A 20,337-nucleotide genomic window follows, 5' to 3' on the forward strand; every position below is an offset into this window, starting at 1 on the left:
GGGAGGAGCCAAGATGGCGGCGTGAGTAGGGCAGCGGAAATCTCCTCCCAAAACCATACATATTTTTGAAAATACAACAAATACAACTATTCCTAAAAGACCAGAAGACACAGTACAACACCCAGGCTACATCTACATCTGCGAGAACTCAGTGCCTCACGAAGGTGGTAAGATACAAACCGCAGCCTGGCGGGACCCAAGCGCTCCCCCGACCCCAGCCCACCGGTGGGAGGAAAGGAGTCGGAGTGATGAGGAGTGGGAGCCCAGGACTGCTAAATACCCAGCCCTAGTCATCCGCACCAGGAGTGCAGACACACATTGCGTGGTGTGCTGGGTATTAGGGAAACGGAAGAGTAAAATCTGTGAGTGGGTCCCCGCAGCCGGCGCCCCTGGGACCAAAGAAAAGCGAGTGCTTTTTGAAAATCTTAAAGGGACAGGGGCTTCACAGCTGGACAGAAGCGTCCCAGCACACTCAGCCCAGCAGCTGGGAATCCCAGGGAAACTCAGGCGCTGCAGTCCCCTAGGAGGCAGCGCAGCTCTGAAGCCCCTCACAGCGATAAACAGCCTCCCATCCATTCCACCTCCGGCGAGGCCCTGCCATAGCAGGGGAGCAGCCTGAGAGTGGCCGCGCCCACAGCAACCACCCAGAGCCTCCTCCGCAGCTGCCCAGGCCAGACTTAGAGGCCCTGCCAGTGTGCACAGACAGAGGAAGCTGGGACAGGGCACCAAGGGTCGCTGTTCTCGCAGGAGAGCACACAGGGTGCGCCTGCCACTCCCCGCAGGGCTCTGGGCTGCCCTGCCCGCGGCAGCCCAGGAAATAAAACCGAAGCTGCTCTGAGAAGGGCAAGGTGACAGCAAGCAGGAAGGGACTATGTTCTCCCAGCCAACTATTTCTATAACCATGAAAAGGCAGAAGAATCTGATCCAGTTGAGAATCAGCGAGACAACCCCTGAGAGGAAGCCTGGGGAGATAGATTTAATCAACATTCCTGAAAAAGAATTCAAAATAAAGGTCATAACCATGCTGATGGGCCTGCAGAGAAATATACAAGAGCTAAAGTTAGGAGACAGAATACAGAACTAAAACAATCTCTGGAAGGACTTCAGAGCAGACTGGATGAGGTGCAAGAGGCCATTAATGGAACAGAAATCAGAGAACAGGAACACAGAGAAGCTGAGGCAGATAGAGATAAAAGGATCTCCAGGAATGAAAGAATAGTAAGAGAACTGTGTGACCAATCCAAATGGAACAATATTCGCTTTAGAGGACTACCAGAAGAAGAAGAAGAGAGAAAAAGGGGATAGAGAGTGTATTTGAAGAAATAATTGCTGAAAACTTCCCCAAACTGGGGGAGGAAATAGTCTCTCAGACCATGGAAGCCCACAGAACTCCCAACACAAGGGACCCAAGGAGGACAACATCAAGACACATAATAATTAAAATGGCAAAGATCAAAGACAAGGACAGAGTATTAAAGGCTGCCAGAGAGAGAAAAAAGGTCACCTACAAAGGAAAACCCATCAGGCTATCATCAGACTTCTCAACAGAAACTTTACAGGCCAGAGAGAATGGCATGATATACTTAATGCAATGAAACAAAAGAGCCTTGAACCAAGAATACTGTATCCAGGATGATTATCATTTAAATATGAAGGAGGGATTGAACAATTCCCAGACAAGCAAAAGTTGAGGGAATTTGCCTCCCACAAACCACCTCTACAGGATATTTTAAAGGGACTGCTCCAGATGGAAGCACTCCTAAGGCAAAATAGATGTCACCAGAGAAAATAAAATCACAACAAAGAAAGCAGACCAACCAAATACTAACTAAAGGCAAAAAATAAAATCATAAAAGCAGTCAAAGGAAACACAAAAGAGCACAGAATAAAACACCTAACATATAAAGAATGGAGGAGGAAGAATAAGAAGGGAGAGAAATAAACAATCATCAGACTGTGTTTATAATAGCTTAGTAAGTGAGTTAAGTTAGACAGTTAGATAGTAAAGAAGCTACCCTTGAACCTTTGGTAACCACAAATCTAAAGCCTGCAATGGCAGTAAGTACATATCTTTCAATAATCACCCTAAATGTAAATGGACTGAATGCACCAATCAAAAGACACAGAGTAATAGAATGGATAAAAAAGCAAGACCCATCTATATGCTGCTTACAAGAGACTCACCTCAAACCCAAAGACATACACAGATTAAAAGTCAAGGGATGTGGAAAAAGATATTTCATGCAAACAATAGGGAGAAAAAAGCAGGTGTTGCAGTACTTGTATCAGACAAAATAGACTTCAAAACAAAGTAACAAGAGATAAAGAAGGACATTACATAATGATAAAGGGGTCAGTCAAACAAGAGGATATAACCATTCTAAATATATATGCACCCAATACAGGAGCACGAACATATGTGAAACAAATACTAACAGAACTAAAGGAGGAAATAGAATGCAATGCATTCATTTTAGGAGACTTCAACACACCACTCACTCCAAAGGACAGATCAACCAGACAGAAAATAAGTAAGGACACAGAGGCACTGAACAACACACTAAAACAGATGGACCTAATAGACATCTGGAGAACTGTACACTCAAAAGCAGCAGGATACACATTCTTCTCAAGTGCACATGGAACATTTTCCAGAATAGAACCACATACTAGGCCACAAAAAGAGCCTCAGTAAATTCAAAAAGATTGAAATTCTACCAACCAACTTCTCAGACCACAAAGGTATAAAACTAGAAATAAATTATACAAAGAAAGTAAAAAGGCTCATGAACACATGGAGGCTTAACAACATGCTCCTAAATAATCAATGGAGCAATGACCAAATTAAAATAGAGATCAAGCAATATATGGAGACAAACGACAACAACAGTACAAAGCCCCAACTTCTGTGGGACGCAGCGAAAGTAGTTCTAAGAGGAAATTATATAGCAATCCAGGCCTATTTAAAGAAGGAAGAACAATCCCAAATGAATAGTCTAAAGTCACAATTATCAAAATTGGAAAAAGAAGAACAAATGAGGCCCAAAGTCAGCAGAAGGAGGGACATAATAAAGATCAGAGAAGAAATAAATGAAATTGAGAAGAATAAAACAATAGAAAAAAATGAATGAAACCAAGAGCTGGTTCTTTGAGAAAATAAACAAAATAGATAACCCCCTAGCCAGACTTAAGAGAAAAAGAGTCTAGACACATCAACAGAATCCGAAATGAGAAGGGAAAAATCATGACGGACCCCCCACAGAAATACAAAGAATCACTAGAGAATACTATGAGAAGCTATATGCTAAGAAGCTGGAAAACCTAGAAGAAATGGACAACTTCCTAGAAAAATACAACCTTCCAAGACTAACCAAGGAAGAAACAGAAAATCTAAACAGACCAATTACCAGCAACGAAATTGAAGCGGTAATCAAAGAACTACCCAAGAGCAAAACCCCTGGGCCAGACGGATTTACCTTGGAATTTTATCAGACATACAGGGAACACATAATACCCATTCTCCTTAAAGTTTTCCAAAAAATAGAAAAGGAGGGAATACTTCCAGACTCATTCTATGAAGCCAGCATCACCCTAATACCAAAACCAGGCAAAGACCCCACCAAAAAAGAAAATTACAGACCAATATCCCTGATGAACGTAGATGCAAAAATACTCAACAAAATATTAGCAAACCGAATTCAAAAAATACATCAAGACAATCATACACCATGACCAAGTGGGATTTATCTCAGGGATGCAAGGATGGTACAACATTAAAAAATCCATCAACATCATCCACCACATCAACAAAAAGAAGGACAAAAACCACATGATCATCTCCATAGATGCTAAAAAGGCATTTGACAAAATTCAACATCCATTCATGATAAAAACACTCAACAAAATGGGTATACAGGGCAAGTACCTCAACATAATAAAGGCCATATATGATAAACCCATAGCCAACATCATACTGAACAGTGAGAGGCTGAAAGCTTTTCCTCTGAGATTGGGAACAAGACAGGGATGCCCACTCTCCCCACTGTTATTCAACATAGTACTGGAGGTGCTAACCATGGCAATCATACAAAACAAAGAAATACAAGGAATCCAGATTGGCAAAGAAGTTAAACTGTCACTATTGGCAGATGACATGATATTGTACATAAAAAACCCTTAAGATTCCACTCCAAAACTACTAGAACTAATATCGGAATTCAGCAAAGTTGCAGGATACAAAATTAACACACAGAAATCTGTAGCTTTCCTATACACTAACAATGAACCAATAGAAAGAGAAATCAGGAAAACAAATCCATTCACAATGACATCAAAAAGAATAAAATACCTAGGAATAAACCTAACCAAGGAAGTAAAAGACCTATACCCTGAAAACTACAGGACACTCTTAAGAGAAATTAAAGAGGACACTAACAAATGGAAACTCATCCCATGCTCTTGGCTAGGAAGAATCAATATTGTAAAAAATGGCCATCCTGCCCAAAGCAATATACAGATTCAATACAATCCCTATCAAATTACCAACAGCATTCTTCAATGAACTGGAACAAATAGTTCAAAAATTTATATGGAACTACCAAAGACCCCGAATAGCCAAGGCAATCCTGAGAAGGAAGAATAAAGTGGGGGGCATCTCGCTCTCCAACTTCAAGCTCTACTACAAAGCCACAGTAATCAAGACAATTTGGTACTGGCACAAGAACAGAGCCACAGACCAGTGGAACAGAATAGAGACTCCAGACATTAACCCAAACATATATGGCCAATTAATATTTGATAAAGGAGCCATGAACATATAATGGGGAAATGACAGTCTCTTCAACAGATGGTGCTGGCGAAACTGGACAGCTACATGTAAGACAATGAAACTGGATCACTGTCTAACCCCATATACAAAAGTAAATTTGAAATGGATCAAAGACCTGAATATAAGTCATGAAACTATAAAACTCTTAGGAAAAAACATAGGCAAAAATCTCTTGGACATAAACATCAGTGAGTTCTTCATGAACATATCTCCCTGGGCAAGGGAAACAAAAGCAAAAATGAACAAGTGGGACTATATCAAGCTGAAAAGCTTCTGTACAGCAAAGGCCACCATCAATAGAACAAAAAGGTACCCTACAGTATGGGAGAATATATTCATAAATGACAGATCCAATAAAGGCTTGACATCCAAAATATATAAAGAACTCATGCACCTCAACAAACAAAAAGCAAATAATCCAGTTAAAAAATGGGCAGAGGAGCTGAACAGACAGTTCTCCAAAGAAGAGATTCAGATGGCCAACAGGCACATGAAAAGATGCTACACATCGCCAATCATCAGAGAAATGCAAATTAAAACCACAATGTCACAAAAATATCACCTCACACCACTAAGGATCGCCACCATCCAAAAGACAAACAACAACAAATGTTGGTGAGGCTCGGGAGAAAGGGGAACCCTCCTACACTGCTAGTGGGAATGTAAATTAGTTCAACCATTGTGGAAAGCAGTATGGAGGTTCCTCTAAAAGCTCAAAATAGAAATACCATTTGACACAGGAATTCCACTTTTAGGAATTTACCCTCAGAATATAGCAGCACAGTTTGAAAAAGACAGATGCACCCCTATGTTTATCGCAGCACTATTTACAATAGCCAAGAAATGGAAACAACCTAAGTGTCCATCAATAGATGAATGGATAAAGAAGATGTGGTACATACACACAATGGAATATTATTCAGCCATAAGAAGAAAACAAATCCTACCATTTGCAACAACATGGATGGTATTATGGTCATTGAAATAAGCCAGGTGGAGAAAGACAAGTACCAAATTATTTCACTCATCTGTGGAGTATAAGAACAAAGAAAAAACTGAAGGAACAAAACAGCAGCAGAATCACATAACCCAAGAAAGGACTAACAGTTACCAAAGGGAAAGGGACTGGGGAGGATGGGTGGGAAGGGAGGGATAAGGGGGGTGGGAGGAAGCAAAGGGGCATTATGATTAGCATGTATAATTGGGGGGGGCATGGGGAGGGCTGTGCAACACAGAGAAGACAAGTAGTGATTCTATAGCATCTTACTATGCTGGTGGACAGTGACTGTAATGGGGTTTGTGGAGGGGGGGACTTGGTGGTGATGTGGGGAGTCTAGTAAACATAATGTTCCTCATGTAATTGTAGATTAATGATACCAAAAAAAAAAAAAAAAGAAAAAAATCATATATGTGCACAGAATGATAAATGGGGTAAATGGGGCAAAAGGTTAAGAACCAAATCTGGATAAAGGTTTTATAGGAAAAAAAAAACTACTTTCTTAACATGATAGAACTTAGTAACTTTTAAAATTCAAAGACAGTGATTTTCAAACTTTTCAGTATTAGGACATCTTTACATGCTTAAGCATTACTGAGGTTCTCCCAAGGAGTTTTTGTGTATCAGAGTTTTACTTATTGATATTTATCACAGTAGAAATTAAAATGAGTTACCATAAGTGAGATTTTTTAATTAAGGTATCATTGATATACTTATGAAGGTTTCACATGAAAACAATGTGGTTACTACATTCACCCATATTATCAAGTCCCCCCCCTATATCCCAGTGCAGTCACTGTCCATCAGTGTAGTAAAATGCCACAGTCATTATATAAGTGACATTTTTAATGAAAAATAATTATATTTTCCAAACCTCTCCCTGCCAAAAATTAGTGAGATAAGAGGCGAGTTTTATTTTTTTCAAAATTTCTTTATTGTCTGGCTTATTAGAAGATAACTGGATTCTCCTATTTGCTTCTGCATTCAATCTGTTTCTATATATTGTGGTTGAAGAAAATCCAGCCTTATGTAAATAATGCAGCTGGAGAGAGGAAAAATATTTTGTGACCTTTCAAGCAATTCTTTTCAGGTAACTGTGGATATTCCACTTGGATACAATCTCAAGCCTCAGTTCCTAGTTTCTTAAAGGTTATTTGCAGTATGAAATCTGAAACCATACCAGTGAACTTTGTGAACCCTGTCACATTAAAATCCATCTGTCTGTCTTGCACTTTGAATGGCTCTTTACCCATGAATGTTTCTGAAAACATGCCATTGCATTGACAACTAGCATGCAGGAGAAGTGCTTTATGCATACTTCCCACTTTGTCATATAGAATAAAGACAAGTACTGAAGGCTCAAGATTCATCAAGGCCATTAAGAGAAAGTATCTTTTTTTTTTTTTTAAACTACAGGTGCATAGAATGGCAATGAAGACTGACTAGTACGGTTTGGAGCCACTGACCTGATTCAGGCAAAGGCACCCGGAGTTTTACCCACCACTGCTTTTGCCTTGCCAGCACAAATGTAAGCAGAATGAAAAAAGGTAATGTTTTAGTAGTAGTATGAAAAAAGTTTCAACCTCATGGACCTCCTGAAAGTGTTTCAGGGACAGCCCCTGCCAAGAGGGAGCAGACCACACTTTAAGAACAGCTACCCTGAGAACATTACTATTAAATCCAGTAGCAAGACAAGGATAACCACAGCCACCACTACCACAGTTAACTCTTCTGGTCTTTGTAGGTAACAGGCAGATTATAAAACAGAAAAAAGAGGCTTGATACCATTAAAAAGAACACAAAATTAACTTGACCAATATTTACTAAGGAACATGAGTTTACCTTCTAGCAGGGAAGATAATAAGAAAGAGGTTTATATTGGATGATTAAGTAGAGAAGAAAAATAAATCGAGTAAGGGACTAGGGAGTGGTTAGTGGAAGGTGTGATTTTATATAAAGAGGTCAAGGAAGGCATCTCTGATAATATGACATTAGACATGAGGCTGAATGAAGACGAGAGGTTAGCTGTCATGTGTTCCAAGCAGAGGGATAATAACCAAGTCCGAGATCTGAAGTAGGCTCTGAGAAATGTGGTTAGACAGGCAGTCTGGGACAGGTTAAATGAGGCTCTCTAAGGAGAAAGGACTTCTATTTTATTTTCAGTAAAATGGGACTCAAAGGGATTTTAAACAGAGGACTAACAATCTGACTGACAACTGTTACTTTTTTTGACAAAGAAAATCCAATGAAAACTATAAAACTAATCACAAAGTCTTAAAATGTGGATGCTTAAGTAATGAACATAAAACATCACTAGCTTTTATATCTCGTAATTAGTTACAAACCAAATGAATGAATTATTTTTTTTCTCAAAAGTAAAACATAGAGAAATACTGGATTTAATTTTAACATTATTATTGAAATAACACCATGGGCAAGATCTGACCTCATGTTAGAGGCAAAATATTCTAAGATAAGTCTCTATAAAAACTCAGTTTCTCCAAAGGCCCAATTAAAAAAAATCATAATACAAAATGACATAATCCATTATAATTGCTGAAAGAATCATACGACTACATTCACAGTTCTTTTTGCAATCAACTTTTAAAAAATCAGTTTTTAAACAGTATAAATACCTCATCAGAATAGGAAACAAATCTGCTCGGTGGGCTGTTTTCACTACTGAATTATCTTCAGAAATGCTAAAATGCACTATCTCTTCCTTAAAGCTTCTGTCTTCAAGCAATCTTTGTAAGTTTTCCCTTAAAAAATAGATTACAGCACAAATCATGACTAAGTAATTAATGGTACTTTTAAAAAGTGCAATACAGTAGAGTAACATGTGTAACTGAAATAGGTATGAGCACATTTGTACTGTGGCTGACATCTATAAAGGAAAATATTCACAAAAATACCTTCCAAATGACAAGTTCTCAATTTTAAAAGGTAAAAGAAATTATAAGGAGTTACACTTAGTAATTCAGCTGTTTAAAAGAGCATAATACAAAACCTTTCTTCAGTTCTTGGGACTGATTATTGTGATTCCCTAAGTAATCACCAAGATTTTATGACTTTATATAAAAAGAAATGATACAGCCTTGTTAACACAAACATTTCAATTAATATTCTCTTTCCTACCTTACTATCTATGGAAAAAAAAAACACTCTTTAATATACTTTTCATTTTCATTTCTTACCTAAAAATAGCATTATGATTACCTTACAAAAGAGGGAAATTTCCCAAACCTTCATAAAAAGTATTTTAGAAGATGCTCTCAGGTAGAAAGATAAAAAAAAATCAACCAAAGAAACAGCATTTCTTTGGCTTCAAATAACTTACCTGTAAGGGAGGATATGTGGATGTTTATATGTCATTATGCAATCCAGGGTTATTTTCTGCACCATTTGATCCTGGTGTAGCAACAACTAAGAATGACGTTTTACAGAATAAATTAATGAAGTCACATATACACGTACTGTGGGACAGTAATTTACTTGTGTTAATTTGCTAAACTAGATTTCTTAGAATCTAAATTTTTAGATGTGGGTTAAAGCTGATTCCTGAAAATAGCCTTACATTTTCCTGGAGGTAAAGGAGGAGGAACAGAATGTATGCAAAGAACAAAATGGAAGCAAAACTCTGGCACCTGCCTGCCACACACCAGACGGTCAGGTCTATCATTCTTTTGGCCAAGGCCAATTCCCTACATGAATCTGAGGTTCCCACCAACTGGGTTGGTCCTGTAATGAAGAAAAGCTCTCATAATACTGTGAAGGTAAAGGTGGTCAGTGAGATGCCAGGAAAGGGTCTGAGGCCTCTCAATCAGTCAGTTCAGAATTTTACTTTCTGTGGATGACTGAGGGTTAGAATTACGGGCAGAAAAGGATAAATTTTGATGACATGATAAAGTCTCATCTAAAAAACAAACAACAGAAAAAAAAAATTTGCTGCCCCAGATGGCTTAGAATGACATCTAATGCTTAGTTTGCCTCTGACATGAAGTTTTTCTGCAATCTTTTCTGGAATGCAAGGTCATGTATTACGACTGCAACACATAATTAATCCAATTATCAGCTTTCCCTCCATCTAACAGAAATACCAGTGCACCACTAGGCTAATTTATCCATAAGTGAAAAGTAATCAGCTTTTCTTAGCATAATCCCCACTGCCTTCTAAAAGGCAATATTTCAAGATATTTCTGTATTTCAAGATACAGAAAATATTAATTTAAAAAAACTCTACTTAAAACATAGACATTGACACTATTCAACAATTACTGCAAACCTAAGTTATTCTGGCAAAGAAAATGGTGAAGTTCATAAAGAATTGTAACAGCAAGAATTTATTTTACTTACCTGAAGATATAACTCATACAATTTGGATTCCAGATATAAGGCTCGTGGATTCGAAAACTTTGAGAAAACTTGCAGATGAGCAATCAGCTGCCTAAAAAAATTAAACAAAACAGAGGGAGGGTACTGCAGAATTAAAAAACGAGAATATTTTCTTAAGATGATAGTACCCACCAAATTTAGTCTGACATGTACTCCAAACATCTTGACTATAGTTCTACATTAATTACACAAGTTTTAATGATTTGCATTTAGGAAATTATTCTCCAGGAATTCCAAATCTTGGGCAGACCCTGCCCTGAAATTCAGGTTCCTCACTCCAGAAAATCATTCAGGATGTGCTTACAATGGTTTAAATGAAACCAAATGAGAAAAAAGTAACCAAAACGGTAATAGTTTCCAACGTTCAACACAGATTATTTTTCAGAATAATTCCTTGTCTAGTTTCTATGCAGCAGACAGGAAAATAGTACAATATGTTCCTCCCTTTCATATAAAATAAATATTGTCAGGCAGCAGAGGTCCAAGTTTGGGTAACCAGGGCTCTTGCTTACCAAGGAGGAAGAAGAAAGGCAATATTGTGGTAGGAAGTTAAATTTGAAGATGGGACTGCCTTTGAGCAAATTACAGCATCTACTGAATCAAGAGAGCTTCCACTACATTTACTTGCTCAACTTCTTAATCTAAAGACTCAGTAAGATGTATGTATAAGATTAGAATTTAAAAAAAAACATGGAATGAATAAATTGTTTTAAGTTGGAGAGATTTTATTTGCTATTTCAAGAATGTAAGCAGGGAAAAGTGAAGAAAAGTAGAAAGCACTGCATGTGTGATTCTGACTTCTGAGCTGCTAACTCTGGGGAGTTACTGAAAGTTTCAGAGTTTTAGTTTCCTCATTTGACAAGGACAAGACATCTCGATTTCTGCAGGGATTAAATGAAAGGACACAAGCTGTGGTGCCGCTTCTCCTGTGAGTTTAGTGAACAATGCATTTCTCTGCTCCTGGGCAAAAAAGAGCAAAACCGTTAATGTCCTACTAGTTAATATAGAAAAATGAGCTGGAAATTATGACCTCTTTAGATATGACAGAAAAACAGGGGTAAGGGTATCACTATTATTTGTATTTAGCTTAAATGCCTGTGACAGTCTTCTGTGTCAAGTACTTCAGTGGCCAGTACTCAGTTAAATAACAATGCACTAATCTATGTATTGTGATGAAAATATTTTGTAGATACTGACAACTTCAATCAGTAGACTTGAAATAAAGGAGCTTACCCTCAATAATGTGGATGGGCCTCATCCAATCAGGCCTTAAGAGCACAAAATTGATGTTTCCAGATAAAAAGAAATTCTGCCATAAGACTATAACATAGAAATCTAACTCTATCAGTTTTGGATTCAAGACTACAGCATCACATCCTGCTTGAGTTTCCAGCCTGCCATCCTGCCCTACAAATTCTGGACTTGTTGGCTTCCAAAATCATGTAAGCCAATCCCAATAGATGGACAGATAGATGACCATATATATATATATATCTGCACCTCCATCCTACTGGTCTGTTTCTCTGGAGAGCTCTGACTGATATAATGAAAAATTAATTCAGACATTGACCTTATCCTTAAAGAGTTTCTAATTACATGGCAGATCTATACAAAATTAACTAGTATCCAAGGCAAGGAGTAGCATCATGGAAGAGGTCCGAGCAGCTGCTGTGAAAGTTTGAAGTTGGGTAAGATAACTTTCAGTTTAAAAGACAGGAAAAGCTTCAGTGAAGTAGCACAGGAAGTGCGCCTTGAAGGATGGACAGAATTTCAGTGGCAGAAATGAGGCAAGGGCACAGCAGAAAGAAGGAAGGACACAGCAAGGTGCAGGAGTGAGAAAGGAAGGGGTATGACTGGATAAATAGCTTACTCATTTAATCAACAAATATGAGGACTAATCTTTGCCAGCTTTTTGCTGAAGGGTATGGAGAAAACAGCAATCCTTGTCTTAGAGAAGTAGTAGGAGAGAGAATGGTCAGACTTGTGAGCAGGTGGAAGCAGAGAAGGAAATGTAGTTTCATGACACTCGGTCATGATCCTTCTTGTCTCTGTGCTTTCCACACTATTTCGATTAGCTGGCAAGTCCTTCCCTAGCAGCCTGGCAAACTTTCATCTTTCAACTTCAAAGGTGCCCTCTCCTTTGTAAAAGTCATCCCTTGTGGTAGAGTTAGGTCACTTTTTACTGTGCTCCTGTACCTTCTTTAAAAATACTCCTCCTATAAAAAAAATTTCATCAGGCATTAGACTGTGCTTCCTACACTGCAGAGGCTATGACCATTCATCTTTGTAGCTCAGCACTTAGCAAAAGCACTCAACAAAAGCCCAGCACTCAATACAGCTGCTGAAAGGATGAACTAACAGGTGGCCCACAGCAAAGACTCAACAAATGGGCATATCAGATTGACATCGAACGTGTTAAAAATGACACAGTAGCACCATTCCCTGGATCTTGAACATGCCAATTCAGACAATCTTCAAGTATGCTGGAGTAACTTCTGAAAGCATGATTACTTCTTTTTCTAAGGTGTCTAAGAATTTAAGTAAATGAATAACCCAGAGAATAAGAAAGAGAATGTAACAAGAATGAAAAAAAAATTAACCAGAGGGGGACAGGTCAAAAGGCAAAGTATAAGTGCTGATGCATTTACTTATAAGAGAAAAGGTGTTCCCCTAGCTCACAAACAGAATACCCTGGTGCTATAAAAGTGACCAATAAAGGTGAAAGAGCATTTAAACACTCCAGGCCAACGCTCTTATCCATAAAGAGGAGTTATGACCACCCCAAAAGTCCCCCAAACTCTAACATTCAGTGGCTCAACAGGAAAAAAATAAATAATAATAAATAAGCAACCAAAATCTCAGAAGACTGGTAGTTTTCTTTGGGCTATAAAAGACAACCCCAGGAAGATGCAGCACTGTGTAAGTACTCATCTGAGTAGTTTAACTTGACAAGTCTATTTCACACTTCGGCAATCAGAGATCTCTTCCCGTTTCTCCCAGAACCACGGATCTGTGATCTATCAGCATGGTGAACTTACTTTGCTGCAGCTCTTCTTGTCTTTTTCTTCTGTGAGGGCTCACCTCGGGGCACCACCTCTTCCTCCAACTCCTCGTCATCTCCAGCAACAGGTTCCTCCTCTATCTCCTCTGCCGCCACTGCTTTGCCTTTTATTCGCAAATCCTGTGTTGGAGCAACTTGCAGATCTGCTGGGTAATACTCATTGCTACAGTGGAAAGAGCAATACAAGACAGACGAGACTGAAATGTCCTAAATCTGTGTATGATAAATGTATTCCCTGGTTCACAGAATCACACACTGAGGAGATGTCAGAGGAAACTAGTCAGGCCTCTTTTACATTATTCTTGCTTATTCAGTTCCTCCTAAGTACTCTATTTGACAAGTCAGTCACTAACCACAGAAGACAGCCCATTCCACTGTTACACTGTTGAAAATATTTGAAATGTCTGTTTTGGACTGAGCTGAAATCAGCTTCCCCTCTCTGGGGGAGGCAGGTGTAGGGGTGGATTATATTACAATAACTAAATTATAGCATTAAGACCATGCTGGTCACTTTCCACCAGACACATGCTACTTTGCCCACATCCTGTTAGAAATACATTACTGTAACACTTGAAGTTCTGCCCTTGGGAATGGTCTGTTAAGACAGATGGAACTGTAGACTCCACTGCTTTAGAGGACAGTAACAGCACGACACAGACTCAAACTGAATGTCCAGGCAGTGAAAATCAGTTAAGTCTTTATGATTTGCCTCCTCTAAACTAGGTTTGTGCAACTGGCATTCACATTTGTTTTTAAGAAATTCCAGCCCTTAATATTGGTCCAGTGTTGGAGATAACTAATATTATCTTGAAGGCTGTCCTTCAGTGAATTAGTTTTGTGTCACTTTAATTCATTCATCCAATGGTTGTCTTCTGTTTTGTGCATGGCACTGGGCTATAGGCATAAAGATATTGATGAGACAGATTTTAAAGTCTATACTCAAAACACATTGATAAAATAACATGTTTAAGGACAACATCCTACCAACACACTTGGAAGAAACTCCATGTTAGCAGACTAAACTACAACTGGAGAGCTGGGCCACTATCTTATTCAACTTTGTATTGTCACCTAGCAGGATTTAATACTTAATAAAAAATATATGAATGAATGAAATGAAGTTGCTGTTACAAACTGTACCATCATCCACTTAATAACATCCACTATGCTCTCAACACTCAATTAACCACAAATGACATATTTTTAAACTTTGTCTACATGCACAGCATGTTCACTCATTCATTTATTAAATAAGATAATTCACACAAAGCACTTATGAGAGTGTCTGGCATACAGCAAGTACTCAATAAATGTCACCTATTATTGGGATATTGTTGTCATTGTTAGTCATTCATTCCTGCTTCTGGTTTGGTTCTTCTCATTTGCAAGAGAGTCACAGATTAGTTCCAATACCAAATTGTTTACAACATATTTAGAAATATAAATTTCTAGCTAAAAAATATAAAAAGCCATAATATATTTCAAAGTCAGAATTGAAGGTGATATTTAGATTTTCCATTAGTTTGGATCATCTATAAAAGTATTTGTTATAGGTAATCATTGACAACTACTCTAAAACATCTTTAGTCTCTAAGTCTTCCGAAACTCAGAGACTCAGTCCAGTTACAGGCTCCTCTCTTTGTCCCCACTCCACAGCACCTTATATTGTTAGAGGAAGGTCTTTATCATCAGGCTGGGTGGTAATCTATTTCTTACTTTAGGGAAAAATCTGGAAAATTAACATGGCAGGGAATTCATATCCTACTAACACCATTAATACTAGCTGGCATATATACACAGCCCTTTGCAATTCACGAAACAACTGATAAACATTACCTCATATGATCTTCAAAACAAGGCAAGGAAGCTAAATATCACTGTTTTCATTCTATAAATAAAGTCCAAATTATTATGTGCAAATCATTACTCTTCCACCACCATACATACTGACCTGCCTGCTTCTTGCTTATAACCTTTGCCAGAATGAATTATCCATGTAAACCTTTTTTACTTATGCACTGGATCCAGGCTCCTCTTACCTATTCAAAGACATGGCTCTAGCAATTGTATCCCATCTCTGCATCACAGGCTTTCCCTCCCTTCTGGATCCTTCACACCAGAATCCTATGTCTACAAGCTATTAAATGTTAAATACCAACAACAGCTCCCTCTCTGCTCTTCATCTCTCTTCACCGGTGTCTTTGCCACAAGAACTGCCCATACTTGCTGTTTCCATTTGCTCTTCAGCTCATTAAAATCAGGCTTTCATGCCTACATGGTTGACCAAAACAACTCTTGTAAAGGTCTTCGCCAAAGCCAACTGTCAATTCTTAAGCATTATCTGACTGGCATCTCAGATACCTTTGATTCAGTTGATGACTCTCTCCTTGAAATACTTTCTTCACTTGGCTTCTGGGATGCTAAGTGGTATCAGCTCTCCTATCACTCTTTCCTGGCTTCCTTACCTCTCAACCTCTAAATACTGGTATTGATCCTTACAAGTCTTCTCTCTATATTCACACCGTATGTGTGAATGTGGCTTCATTCCCTGTCTTGTAATTTTAAACACTATCCATACACCCATGATTCTCAAATATACTATCTTTAGACCAAAGCTTCTCCTTGAACTTTAAACTTCAAATTCAATGACCTGACACTTCTACTTAGATACCTAATCAGTATGCCAAACTTAACATATCTAAAAATGAATTCTTGATCTTCCCCATGGACCGCAAATTGAGACTGTCCCTCCCAATCTCAGCAGTTGGTGACTCTCCCTTCCAGCTGCTCACGTCAGAATCCTAGAGAGCCTCCATTCCTCTTTCCCCCTTCCTGCGTACCATCCCTGCCAACACTCATGCAGTACTACATCTGATCTGTTGGCTGATCAAATCCTGCAGGGTGAGCTAGCTGCAATCCTTTAAAAATACATCTTACTGAACTGAAATTCTTCCAAGAATATTCAGAATCCAGATATCACCTCTCATCATTTGTACTACAACAACCTTGGTCAAGTCACCATCATTTCTTGCCTGGACTTTCACAACTTTAACTGGTCTCTCTGCTCTGACCACTGCCATCCTACAGTCTATTCTCAGCACTGCAGCCGGGAAAATGCTTAAGAAAATTTAAGGCGTGTCACGCTGTGTTTAAACTTACTAATGGCTTCCCATTCATTGATAGAAAAAAAACAAAATCCTTACTATCATTTAAAGGTCCTACATAATTTGGTCTCTTGTTAACTTTTTTCCCTGATCCCCAACTACTTTTTCCCAGGATCTCTCTGCTGCAACCACTCAGAATTCCATGCTTTTCCTCGAACAGGACTGGCATGATGTGGTTCATAGCCCACTTAACCAAAACCTACAGCATTTTCCAATGTAATGAAATATTACCAGAAAACATCCTTCTCTAATCAGTACTCTTCTCTACATCCCATTCTTTCTCTTTAGAGTTTTAAAGCAATCTAGCTCTCACACAGCCTCTCTAGTTAAAACAAAACAATGCTCTAGAAAGTTCTTGCTCTTTGAAAGTACATTCCCTCAGCATTATAAGAAACATCAAGAGGCTCAAAACAGAGAGGCTGGGGTTGGGTTACTGGAAAATACTTACAAGTACCAGGCAGGCAATAAAACAACAAACAACAGAGCAAGAAATAACAAGGCCTTTGTATGTTGATCTAACTTAATATGGTTTCTTATTTTGTAACCTGAGGAATTTTTTTTATTAACACCATTTGTGGGCTGGCTAAATTTGATTTGTCAAAATTAAATGGTGAACAAAACCAGTGTTATCTGATAGAGCCAGTGCTTTATAGATATGTTAATAGTTTGAAAACATGACAGTTGTATGAAGAACTCAGTTTCGGAGCTAACCCTTTGCACCTTCTCTCTCTCACACCCTAGATGAACGAAGAACTCAGTTAGTTTCAGAGCTAACCCTTTATACCTTCTCTCCCTCACACCCTATCAGGGATATTCCTAAGAAACAACACTTACTTGATAAATCTCAAGAAAAGTGGGGAAAGCTCCCTGGACCGTGGCTCTACCCTCTCTGGGAATTTTGCCAGAGCTTTCCAGAGCAAAAATCGAAAGTTGGTATGGTCCAGTCTTTCCTGACAGTCAGTTTTCAATGCTAACTGCTCAAGATAAAGAGCTGCAACATCTCCTTCCTGAGTCTGCTGCCAACTTTCATCTCCAATGAACTTCTCATCTCTTACATCATTTTGCAGCTCTCTCTCTGCAAGAAAAAAAAGTCAGAACCATCTGAGAAATGCTGACCCAAAGTTATCAAAGATAATGCATTTCTCATTTGTTTCCCAATTTCATATGTAATTAAGTAGTAAAAAAAATTAGTTACACAATCACTTTTCTTCCCAGTTCCCTTTTCCTTCCCCATACATACCAGCATGTGTAGCTGCTTTTTCTAGATGCTCATAGTAGACTTTCCAAAATTGCTTATTTTCCATTTCATGTGCATGAGAACTAAGAGAAAACATCACAAAACATGTAGCATGGGCCTTCAATCTCACAGAAAACAACAACAAAAAGAATGAAAGGTTATTACTAAAACATTAATTGTTGTCCCTGAATGTAGGGTTGTGAACAACTTCTATAGTTTCCTGTATTTTTCAAAATGCCTACAACTTAGCACAAATTATTTTTATAGTCATAAGGCACTAAAGAATATTTTTAGAAACCTAAGCAGATCCCTATAAGGAGCATATTTCCAAAGGCAGTAATGGGAATGGGGAAAGAGAGGCCTCTGGAGAGAAAAACTCAGTTTGTTCAAAGCTAACTTTAAAATGTTGGGTTTTCCTCCACCAAATTCAAACGTATTTATCATTAACACAAAGGAAAAATAAATTTTCATTAGCTACATGAAACACACCTTTCAGAACTTAAATTAGATGAATCATGTGATATAATTTGATACCTTAGCAACAGTATTCTCAAAATGCTTTATCTTCTTTCTGTCATTAATTTTCTAAGAATATGCTTTTTCTTCTGTCCCTAGTACTTTAATGGTTAGGTGCCTGGTTAGGTGGGCTACAGAGAGGGGGTTAGAATTCACCAGTTTCTAGGTGGCAGCACGAGAACGCCTTGGCCTAGGGTCACGGACTGTGGGGTCTGAGGGGCAGGTGGCCTTTCCCGGTTCTGCATGCAGCATCCAAGCAGTGTCACTCGGGGGCACCAAGAGTTTGTTCTTTCATTTGGAGACTGGGTATCATCTTCAGTTAGTAATACCATAGCCCAACATCCTTTTTGTTGCTACAGTGAGTGTGATTATTTAGTATGTGTGAGTATGGGTGTGTATGTCGCTCCTGAACGGAAGGGGCCAGCACACTCCCAAGCAGGTCTTGGCCAACAGCTCTGCTGAGTGCTAGTCGGGAGAGTCTATAGCTACACAAAGGGTGGACTCCTGCCTCCTTTCCTCCTGTACCACCTTTCATGCATTCTGAGGGCAAGGCTCATCGGAGGCCTGTGCCTGCTCAGATTAAAGGATTTTGCAGCAAAGATCAGTCTCCAATCCCTAGTCCTCGGTGCCTCCACCAGTACTCTGTGCAAAGCAGACAGCTAGGCAAACGCAGACAACCTTTACACAGACATGAACTCTGTATGTTTGTCGAATACATGTGAAAAATAAACCATATTTCAGACAGTATGTACCCAGTAGGAAGAGAGCCCAGCCAGGTATGGAGAACATTAAAGGCATCCAATAATTAAAGAGCCATTTTTGAGAGTGGGTTATTGGAAATGCACATATCATCAGGTTCTACCTTAACCACAATCAGCAAAATTATGAAGCTGACGTTAGAATGCCTTGGTTTCACACACTGGTTTGAAGGCATTGAAGGGCAGGAAAAGGCAGACAAACTGGTTCCAAATTTGAGAGGGATTTGTCTGTTCTGCTTCTGTGGCATACGAAGCAATAGTTAGGGTTTTGAGAGGCCACACATGATATATTTCCGATCTGACAGAAAGCCAGAGCAGACTGCAAAAGGACATCTGCAAAAGGACAAATTTCTACTTAGAAGGCACAACATATGTATTTTCTATGTGATTATTAAGGTCCTTTTTAAATTTAAAGGGATTTTGGGTATTAGACAGCTAGGATTTTTTTTTTTTTTTTTTAAAGTTTGGCTCAATGACTCAACATATATAAATAAAATGGTGTAATTATTCTGTAATACCTTGTTATCGTAAAAAAGTTTCAGTAATAGAGATATATAAAGTTTTCCAGTTTGTCAATGTACAAAATACCATACACAAAACGTGAACTGTTGAAAAACCTGGCATCAGGGACAATAATTAATGTTTATTTTTTTTTCTTTCACCTTATCCCACAAAGGATTCAAAGTGGCATAAATACTGTATATGCCCATTTATTTAAATCACTCCTAGAAGGGAGAATAATACTGGCCCCATCATTCTTCAGTACTTAAAATGTAACAGCTTCATCAACTTAACCCTGCTTACCTTATGAGTTCAATAACAGGATCCCAGAGGGCACTGAAGTTAACATACAACATGCCTAATAAATAACGAAGTGGCACCTGCAATTATAGGAGACTAGTTTAGGTAGTGGGTAATGAATGACCCCAGAACAGCACAGATATGCAAAAATCCCAATTTGAATAACCCGAGGTTGGAAAGAAGCTTGCGCTTTAAGAAAAAAGTTGCAGGTATCAATCCAAAACTCAGTGTCTAGTAATTTTTCAACTCTTCCCAAAATGTCACTTCCTATGTAACAGAAGAACCACTAAAGCAAACATAGTATTCAAACTCACTCCAGATGTGCGCAAAGGATACAGTATTTGAATAAACAGATTTAACTCATGATTAAATTACCTCAACAAACATTGCCATTACTATCACCTTGTAAGACAAAATTTGAACAGTCATCAGTAAAGCAGATTCCGAAGAACCTAAAACAGCACAAGATGTGTGGCAGCTGAGACTTCACAAACAGATGCTTGAGTTCCCAAAACTATACATTAAAGGATTTCTGTTCAGAGGGTCTAGTTTTCTCAGTTGCCTTGTGGAATGACAGTCA

The 20,337-nt window shown here is 38.6% G+C and overlaps 1 protein-coding gene across 1 annotated transcript in view; it reads right to left on the reverse strand.

Moving 5' to 3' along the window:
• The window catches only part of UTP20 (UTP20 small subunit processome component), a 93,351-nt gene that overhangs the window by 45,979 nt on the left and 27,035 nt on the right, over positions 1-20,337 (reverse strand). Inside the window, exons 19-25 of the mRNA XM_036891443.2 lie at positions 19,761-19,837; positions 17,686-17,765; positions 17,280-17,520; positions 13,259-13,444; positions 10,182-10,272; positions 9,166-9,251; positions 8,462-8,587 (exon numbers count right to left, since the gene is read on the reverse strand). Of these exons, the coding sequence (XP_036747338.2) occupies positions 8,462-8,587; positions 9,166-9,251; positions 10,182-10,272; positions 13,259-13,444; positions 17,280-17,520; positions 17,686-17,765; positions 19,761-19,837 (887 nt within the window). The remainder of the gene's footprint in view (positions 1-8,461; positions 8,588-9,165; positions 9,252-10,181; positions 10,273-13,258; positions 13,445-17,279; positions 17,521-17,685; positions 17,766-19,760; positions 19,838-20,337) is intronic.

This window comes from Manis pentadactyla, chromosome 10, assembly GCF_030020395.1.
Source record: "Manis pentadactyla isolate mManPen7 chromosome 10, mManPen7.hap1, whole genome shotgun sequence".
NCBI classification, from domain to species: Eukaryota; Metazoa; Chordata; class Mammalia; order Pholidota; family Manidae; genus Manis; species Manis pentadactyla.